Source organism: Helobdella robusta, assembly GCF_000326865.2.
Source record: "Helobdella robusta unplaced genomic scaffold HELROscaffold_4, whole genome shotgun sequence".
Classification (NCBI taxonomy): Eukaryota; Metazoa; Annelida; class Clitellata; order Rhynchobdellida; family Glossiphoniidae; genus Helobdella; species Helobdella robusta.
The window spans coordinates 3,999,917-4,009,889 of NW_008704902.1; the positions used below are offsets into that span (position 1 = coordinate 3,999,917).

Below are 9,973 nucleotides of genomic sequence, written 5' to 3' on the forward strand. Positions count from 1 at the left end.
GAAATAAGTTTATTTTGAATTTTAATAAACTAAACGTTCACCAAAAAACTTTAGTGAGAAAAATTGAAAAAACGAACTACTAACATATTAACGCCAAACATTCGATAGAATTTATAGAATATTGTAAATATATATATATGTAAATATATATATATATATATATATATATATATATATATATATATATATATATACATTTGCTTTTTAATTTTTTTTTGTGACAATGTATAAAAAATAACCAAAAACGATAATAAAAATATCTATACACAATCATTTCAATTCTTTTTTTTATACAATAAAATTTGAATAATAAATTTTCAAGCACGAAATAAGACAGCTTGGAAGCAGGCTGCATGCCCAATGGAAGAAGTTCAACAGAGACAGGCAAATAAGAAGAAGAAATTATTTATCTATTTCAAGTAAAAAAAATTGATTGAATGAAATTTGATCCTGTAAGCATAGCAAGTAACCTGGATGTTAGAAGATCAACAACTGCATGCAGCTTCATACAACCCCATACAAATTGCATGCTAATATATGTTGCCTCTTTAAAAAATGTAAAAGCATTCATTCAAATCATGAGTTATCACAAGACACAAACTATAATCATTTGATGTATGAAACATAATTACGAAGAAAATAAATAAAAAAGGCTCACGTTGGCTTTAAAATGTTGAAAAGCATACAGGATAGTTTTAACAACATGCAAGCATACATACATACATTCATACTACACACATTAACAACATAAACATCCAGATGTACACGCACACATAAACATAAAAACATACATACACAAACACTAATACATATATTCACATATGTGTATACAAAAAGCACCTGATATTTGAGAGATAATACAAATCAAGGAATGCCTCTTATAGTACATTCGAGACATCCCAAGAAACTTGCCTCGTCTGCTTCAAACCAGCCAGAGTAATGATGAAGTGCAAAACAGTTGTACTCTGTGAAAACTTTCTCTAAACTCTCAGCCATGTTGGATACTTTGTAAGCTTTAACAAACCTCAGTTCGATGTTGAAATTAAGAGCTTGCAAATATTTTCTTCCTGGGTTCCGAGAAGCACCAATTTTGAACCTTTTTGAACAGTCATTGTCTGTAATTGGCTGCATGAAAATGTATATAAAACCAGTTTTGTTTCTGTCAATTTTTCGCAGATACAAATGGTTCTCTTTGAATTTAGTTGAATCCGAGTCATCTTCATCACTGTTGTAGCACTCATTCTCCCTTATAATTTTTTCATCTGGTATTACATCACCATGACTTGAATCTTCACATGCATTTGACAATTTTCTGACTCCATCCTCACCTTCTTTCAAACTTTTATATTGCATATCTTTGTGTTCGGCCTCTTCATATGTCAATTCCTTGTTGCATTCAGAAAATTTGTGATGTTCTGAAGTCATTTCGTGGTTGTCGGTTAGCAAAAGTGAGCAACGAGCATCGAGATTTGAATCTGAAATGTTCTTACTGGTTTCATTACCTTCTGGAGAAACATCTTTGGAACTGAAGGGAGAAGAATACTTGTCCAAGCTCAAATATTGTTCGTCAGCAGTGAAGTCTTTATCATCAGAAAGAAGAGATGCATGATCATCTGCAAATTGAGATGTGCATGATATGTACGAATCATTGCTCAACTTGTTCACCTCGTAACAGGAACCTTCCTTCATACTGAAACTTTGTAGTGGCGAGATGCTACTTTCTGCCTCATAGAAGTAATTATTCAGAACATCATTTGTAATGTCACTTACATAAGCTGAAGCAAAGTTGTACAAAGATTTATCACTTAAAACATCTAAATCATTTTTTGTGACAGCATTTGAATCATTGTCAGAATGATCATCTACCTCTTGTAAATGATCCATTACAGTGAAATTATTAATATCAGATGAATTACATTTCATTGAAAACACCGATTCTTCAATGTGATTTTCTTCATTTGCTTTTGGTGTTTGTTTGATTGAATTGTTTTTTGAAATATTTGTAAATTTTTTAAGTCTGCCAAGTTTGCACTTTTTATTGACAGGTGGAATGGTGAAGTTGAAATAATCAGGCTCAACAAAATAAAAGTCTTCATATCTGTCATGTGAGGATTCAGAATCTCTAGCTGAACTACCCAGAAATAATTCAAATGGTTGATTAATTCTATCAATAATTCTTTCCCCAACTCTCTGTCGACTAACACTTTTTCGCCACAAATTAAAATTTGAGTCAGGTTCATTAATTTCCTTACATATAAAATCGTATTGAATTCCTTTTTCATGGAGAACCTTGACAAATTTTCTTGCTTGCTCTTGTGATGAGATTGGGAAATAAAAATTTTCAGGTAGAGCTTCAAAAACATCTAGAATAAACTTATCCAGCAGATCACAATCAGCAACCATTTTCCTTTAGAAATAAAATAAACATAGTAAAGTTAATTAAAAGCAACATTTAAATAACTAATTTTTAAATTAATACTTCCATAATATCTTGATTATAGCAAACTAGTAGTAGTAGTACTAATATTAAATACCCACAATCATGCGCAAAGATAGGCTTACTTATGTTCTTATCTTTTTCTTTAATCTAATTCATACAGTAAAGAAAACTACCAAAATATTTCTTTTATGGTACTCAATATTAAACCTATTATTCTTATTTTTCATTAAACTCTTATTTCCAAACTATTTGCAATTTTTTTTAATCTGCATTTCTTAGCCATTTTTTAATTTTTTTATCATCTCCAAATGCAATATTGATTATTATTATATTATGTCAATTAAAAATGGTTTATATACATATATATACTATTTAGATTTAAAAATGTAATTCAGTAAGTAAAACTTTACTAAGACTAGTAAAAAATTCTTCTAAGCTGAGATATAAATTTTAAATTAATTAACAAATGTTAATCTTAAATCTAAATCATTAATAAAAAAAATTAATGTAAATAAAAGTAAAGTGGTGATAAAGTAATGGTACACTTTTTAGTTTTTATTAAAAACAAATGTAAAACCCACCTACCTACCTATCAATCAATCAAGACTCAAGAAAAAAACTGGAAAAACGGTTTAAGCCTCCTCTGTCCTACAGTAGGTTTTAGTTAGTAGTAAGTAGTATGTTTTAAAATTTAATAATTTAATTAAAAAATCTGATCAAACAAAATCAAAACCAAGTGAAACCCATAAACAGTTCAGGAGTCAAAAGATATAGATAAATATCGATTTACTGAGATTATCAAATTTCTGAAACGGAATTAAACACTCGCGTTAATGAGAAAAATTGCAACACTTACTAATCTCTACACGGACACAATCAGGAATTTTCGGGTATCCACTCATGAACACCTACCAAGAAATGTTAAATGTGAATTTAAGTCTTGATTGAGTGATGAGTTGTGCGATTAATTTGACTTTTAAAGTGACGAGGATGGAGACGGAAAGTTATGGCCATATACTATAGAATATTTTGGCAGTTGTGTGAAATTTCCAAGGCATGTATGGATATGTTCATTTATTAATTAAAAGTAAATTGTTTTAATTTAACAATAACAAAATGATTTTATTATAAGTTCGACAACAGATATATATATTTATTTATATATATATATTTATAACTTTATAACAATTAAGTTAAAAACAAAGTACCATTCCCAAAATGCCTGGAACATTTACTGAGTAAAATAACTAATTACATAACAAACTGATTCGATAATTTTTTTTTAAATCATTTACATTACGGTACTCCTTGAAACGAAGCACCTCAATGTTGGCCTGAAAACGATTTCGAATTTTTAACTTTCATTGATCAGTTGAACCTATACACATCCTAGGATCTCTTTGTCCTAGTTATAATGAATGGATGATGTCATTTCTGTTAAATTTCATGATGGGGAGAATAAAATAGAACACCACACAGGTATTGAACTTGATATTTTGTTCAAAAAAGTTATTTAAACATGTTTATTTATTTCCGTTTTGGTGAGAGATGATTTTCAAAATTCTTTTTTGTTGCCTGGCCTTTTTGTTAATTTCTTTTTACTTTATTGCTCTATATCTTCAACATTTTCTTCTTCATGGTCTGGTGGAGGATGCACCTCCGCATCCACCCTGGATCCGCCAATGGCCCCGCTCTATGATCATTTTCTCGTTCTCACTTTTTCTTGGTTCCTGTTAAACCATCTTACGCTAAATCTGCTTTTGCTTTTTCTGGCTCTTTTTTCTGGAATCATATCTCCCTCTTCTTTAACTACTTCTCCCCCACACGAAATTCCGAGCAGATCTCAAGGCTAATCGGTTTGTAAAATCCACTGAGAAGCGCTGTTGAACATCGCTTTAAAAACAAATTAGTTGACTGGTTGGTTGATTGATTGTTTGTTTGATTAATTAGTTAAATGATTGGTTGATTTTATTTCTAACTTATATAATATATTAATCGATATAAATAAGCTATATAAAAATCATTTTTATTTTTTATTGACTTTATTGAATCAATTTTTAATATTTCTATATCTCTTCATCAAGTTCGTTTATTTTTTAAACACAAGAACTGATTGATACATTGTAGTAGGAACTGTTATTGCAAGCGTTAATTTTACACTTTATCAAAATCTCCCCTTGTCCAACACACTGAACATATAATTTTGGATTTGGATGAGGAAATTTTTTCCCTATTTCCAATAGAGAACCACACGGGTCAGTTGTCGTACAATCATAAGAGTTATCTGTTGTTGTTGTTGTTGTTGTGGTTGATGCTTCCGTCTGTGGCCTGAACGTCGTTGTCGTCGATGTGGCGGCGTTCGCGACTGCTGTTTTAAAATATAAAAAGCTTCATGTCAAAATTGATTGGCGTAAAAAAATTTCTTTTTCATTTCAATACAATACCCTTATTCCTATACATAATAACATATTTTACGTTTTTTTGTTTTATTTCCTCAAAATGACCAAAATAAATTCAATCAAAATTTTTTTGCCAAATAAGTTTGCTACAAATATTTTTAATAATAGGAATAGTTTTCAATAACGACTTTTTTCTATGTTGATTTTTTATAGAGCATATATTTTTACAATGCCGGTCCACCGAACTGTCAATCATTTTAATGAAACCATTGTTTCATGTGTCGGTGTGCTAATTTAAATCACATAATGCATTCTTCGCAGCACTTAGCAGGTTTGTATTTTGTGCATTCATTCACTGATGATTTCATCATTTCATGTAAAATATATTGATTGGTGAAGAAACTAAACAAATGAATATATATTTCACTTTGCATTGTTCTTTGCAACAGAAATCCTTCTTCCTGGTCAATAATACTTAGGTACTAATTATAGACCTGCTGCATTTTTCAAATATCATTATTATCACGTTTTCCAGCAGTTATCATTTAATCATTACAACTGAGTAAATCATATAAATATCTAAATGAAATATTTAGAGATGTCAATAAAAGGAGTAAACTTGTTCATCGATTCATCGAAAAATTTTGGAAGGGTTGAAATTAAATAGAATGAAATCTCTAAATAAATTGATACAGATTTTGACTGAAGACAATGTCAGGCTTCCCAACAAAAAATTAAGTCTTATTTTGTGGAAAACTACTGGTTTTAATAGCTTTAATTCTTGCTTACCCCTTCCAATTTAAAATTTTATTTTTGCACCCTGATTTCTGTTTAAAAAATTGACCATAATGAAACAACCCTAAACAAAAAAGCTTAAAATATGCAGAGGAGAGTTGATTTAATACCTACTACAAACAAACAAATGCTGTGCGTTTAAAATAAATTCAATAAAAATGATAAAAAAATGATTTGAGTAGATATTTTATCAACTAACTTGCATTCACGTCTGGAACAATGGTCCACGTTTTTCGCAGCTAAAATTCAATTCAGTCGAAAGGATTTAGCAATAATAGTGTGACTTCGAAACGATTAACAAACAATTCAATTAACAAACAATTTCAACTTTTGAAAAATTGGCACAAATTTTTAAGCGGGGCCAGAAACCGCAAAAAAAAGTACAAACAACAATGACACACGAAAACTATTGAATTATTTAAAAGCAGTGCAGCATTTCAATACAATTAACAACAACAAGAAATACAGATATAACGATTTCGTCTACACTAACCGTATAAAACCGACAGCAACCGGTTACAAGGGCATCACAGCTGACATACCTAACTACCCAATCACCTCCTCCACTAAGCACAATTTCACAACTCGCTACCGGCTCATCATACCGACAATTAAACCCGATACATTCGATCGGATCTGAAAAACACCGATGCGCACATTCGACCTCGCACATCACTGAAACAGGAAAGGGTTGACTGATGTCACCGTTTATGATGCAGATACTGTTACCGGAAGTGGTTTCAATTGATCGGAAACATTGAGGTTTGGTTGCCTGGGATGAAGATGATCTGATGGTGAGGATGATGATGATGATGAGAAACGAGCAGGTAATAAAATTGGTTCTATTTTTGTAGTAGCTGCTCATTTTGTGATATTCCAAATTGTTTTTTTTTGGTTGGTTAAAAATTAAATTTCAAACTGCAAACTGTTGCTTCAGAATTGTTCACAAATTCTTTCTTTTACGGATTTTCAACTTAAGTAGATGTTGATGTTGCTATTGTATTTATTAATATTTGTTTATTCTCATTCATTTAATTGTTATAATTAGAATTATAAACGACCAAATACAAATAATCTAATAATTTTATTTTTAAAATTATTTACATGTTTGATAAGTTGTTGAAGTTTATAAACTTGTCTCTGATCACCAATGTAAAAACTTGTACAAAATACGCATTCAATTCTTCGACCGACGAACAAATCTCCTACAGTTATGATGCATGCATGCATCTTATAAACAAGTCGTATGTATTATAAGCATATATGCACTAACCCACTACCACATAATTATTGTGTGTGTGTGTGCGTGCGTATGTGCGGGCATGCGTGTGAGGTGTGTGTGTGTGTGTTTTAAAAATCAAGTTAAATATACGTGTATATAATATTTCTATTATTTGAAGTATCTATAACTTATTCAATGTTATATCCAATCATTTATATATTCCACTGTTAATTTTAAATAATTTACAGACAGAGACTACCTAATGAATATGAAGAAGAAACATATTCTACCGCTTGCAAGAAAAATTTACCCAATAGTGAAAAATCGTGAGGCAGGCCAGACCCCTATGCTCATCACATCCAGGTTATATAACTAAAAAATAATTACCCACTTACATGAAATAAATAATAAAATAATATTTGAATAATTTTAAATAATCATAAACATCAATTAAATATTAAGCAAGAGTAAAAGCTTAATTGGAAATGTTCAGAGCGTTTGAAAGTATTCAGAGCGTTTTTGATTTTATGCCGTATTTATTTCATAGAGAATCACGAACGTTTTAAAATATTTTTTTGAACTAGAATTTTCTCAGAGAGCTTCTCAGCACTGGTTGGTATTTACATTAAACTGCATTTAATGAAGTTGATGTTGGAGATGAAGATGAATTAATAAAAATAATAACAACAACAACAACAACAACAAAGTTTAAAGTGGTTCAGTAAACTAGCATCTGTGTAGGAGCAACTACAAAATAAATGTCCTACTATCCTAGCTCTCCTAGCTTGATTTTAAAATTGTTGATTGAATCCACTTAGTCAATCAATTTCATCGCTCAGCTCGTTCCAGGCATTTACTACCCTGCTGCTGAAGAATCTTTGCTTTATTGGATTTCCTGTCTTCTTGAAGAGCTTGTATCTATGACCTTTCAATCCTTTCCTTTTTTCTAATTTTTTTATAAGTTTAGGGTTCGAGACATTTTGACAAGTTTATTTACAAATATGCGAATATTTACAAATCGTCACGAGTTACAATAATGTAATGTAACAAAACAAGTAAGGATTAACTTATAGGCAATTTTGCCTTTTCTTTTTTTGTTGGAATGCAGTAAAATATACATCATATTTAAGTGAGTTTTCAACTTTTACAAGTCACATCCTGACAACAAGCATACACATACGTTAATATGTATGTGATGTAGAAGATGATGATTTGTACAATTACTATCCATTGCGAACAGTTAGGACAGATGTTTCATGTAGCGGCATTCCTACAACAGCGGCAAAGTCACAACAGAATGCAACACACATCTCTATCTTTGCAACTATGGAATGATCAATCTAAAATAGGCATTGTTCATTTGGTCCGCAACCTGTCTTCGCAATTTTTTCATCTTATTAACATTATTTTGTTCCGTGCAATCCCTTCATCATCAACTTGTTTTTTTAATACAATAAAACTTTGTTAAAATTAATGTTTAAATTAGTTTAGAAGCATTTTATTGGTTGGTGTGGAACAAACTAATCTGATTGGCCAAGAAACAACCAATGAGAAGGATGCGGTGATGTAAAAGGAAAAGATAACTTAGGCGTGTTATATATATATATATATATATATATCATATGTTAGATGTTATATATATATATATATTTATTTATATATTATTTATATAATTATATATTATATGTATAATTATATATATAATATATATTATATATGTGTTATATATATAATCTTATAAAATTAGCTTTATTTTTAAGCTTTGTTTTTCACTGAAAAGTTTGAAATCTTTTATAAAGAGATTTATAAACAGATTATTTCTGAGTTTGAATAAAACACTTCATTAACATCTCGAACCTGTCTAAATGAAAATTTACAATTATTGTAATTACATTCCACGGAAAGCTGCTAATTTTTAAACAGTCCATTGTTTTATATTGTTTGTCATAAGTGAATCGTTGCCATTTGTTGTTGGTGTTGTTGGTGTATAGAGGTCTTCTGAATCTGTCTGTTGCCAAAAAACCACCTGTAAAAATGTTTGAAAAACTTTATTGGAGCCAGTTTCAAAGCACCAAATTCATTAAATTCAATTAAATTTATTATTTTGGTAAACTCGTGCAACCAAAGTTGGATTACAATAACTTCTAAAGGTACAAAATAATAATGATTCAGTTGTGTAATACATGTTGCAGTTAACTTGGTGGCTGTTTTGAACAAGTTGTGTGCCTTCTACAATAACTAAACAGACTGTGATGCCATGGGACGGAAGCGGAGAAGAGATAACATGGAAGATAGTGATGATAGTGATGAGCAAATGACGTCATCGTCAACGTCACCTGATGATGATAACGATGCTAAACCGGTTAGAAAATTTGTTAATGTTCTGAACAACTTGTTCCGTAATGTATTGGGATGTGTTTGGACAGCTCCTTGTGAGATAAAAAATATTATGTGTTTTTGAGTTTTTTATTTTTTGTATCTTCTTTGCTTAAATTGTCATGACTTTAAATTAGAATGTTTTTGATCGTTATTCTAATTCATGTCGCGTTACCATAATGAACCACTTCATAACATCAATTTAATCACTTTCGATCTCTTTTGTGTTAACTCATTACGTAGTATATCATTCAGACACCGGTCTTCAAACATTTTGAGAAAAAAAATTCATTTCATGAAGGATCGGCAAACTTGCATCCACGGCTAGAGTATCATTGTTATTCAACTATCAACTTTTAAATCATTAAATTGTTTTAAAGCAAAGTTTATAAGCGAAAAAAATAATTGGTATGATGATGATGATGATGATGATGATGAAGGTGGTGATGATGATAATGATGAGGAAAATGATGATAATGGTGATGACGATGATGATAATGATGGTGGTGGTGGTAGTAGTGATGTTTAAAAAAGAGATGATGATGGTAATGACGATGATGATCATGATAAAAACAATGAAGTTGATCATGATGATGAGGATGAATGATGATAGTGTGAGTGAAATGAATGAAGGAGAGGAGGAGGAGGAAGATGGAGAGAAGGGATCATTTGCTGGCTACGAAGCATTAATTCATGAAAAGGGGATCATGCTGATGGAGGTGATAACGTTTACGATGAAAT

At 30.5% G+C, this 9,973-nt stretch overlaps 3 protein-coding genes across 3 annotated transcripts in view; 1 reads left to right on the forward strand and 2 right to left on the reverse strand.

The window, feature by feature from the left end:
- Window positions 1–864: 864 nt before the first annotated feature.
- Window positions 865–2,403, reverse strand: HELRODRAFT_162485 (hypothetical protein; the record flags this gene model as incomplete). The annotated part of the gene is made up of 1 exon (XM_009024675.1): window positions 865–2,403. The coding sequence occupies one exon, from the start codon at window positions 2,401–2,403 to the stop codon at window positions 865–867; it is 1,539 nt and encodes a 512-aa protein (XP_009022923.1).
- A 2,133-nt stretch (window positions 2,404–4,536) lies between these two features.
- HELRODRAFT_162486 (hypothetical protein) lies at window positions 4,537–8,166 on the reverse strand (the record flags this gene model as incomplete). The annotated part of the gene is made up of 5 exons (XM_009024676.1): window positions 4,537–4,724; window positions 5,834–5,873; window positions 6,128–6,406; window positions 6,908–6,910; window positions 8,095–8,166. 5 exons carry the CDS (start codon window positions 8,164–8,166, stop codon window positions 4,537–4,539), a joined length of 582 nt encoding a protein of 193 aa, XP_009022924.1.
- A 469-nt stretch (window positions 8,167–8,635) lies between these two features.
- The window catches only part of HELRODRAFT_188977 (hypothetical protein), a 6,722-nt gene continuing 5,384 nt past the window's right edge, over window positions 8,636–9,973 (forward strand). Inside the window, exon 1 of the mRNA XM_009024677.1 lies at window positions 8,636–9,218. Within this exon, the coding sequence (XP_009022925.1) occupies window positions 9,114–9,218 (105 nt within the window). The 5' untranslated portion in view covers window positions 8,636–9,113. The remainder of the gene's footprint in view (window positions 9,219–9,973) is intronic.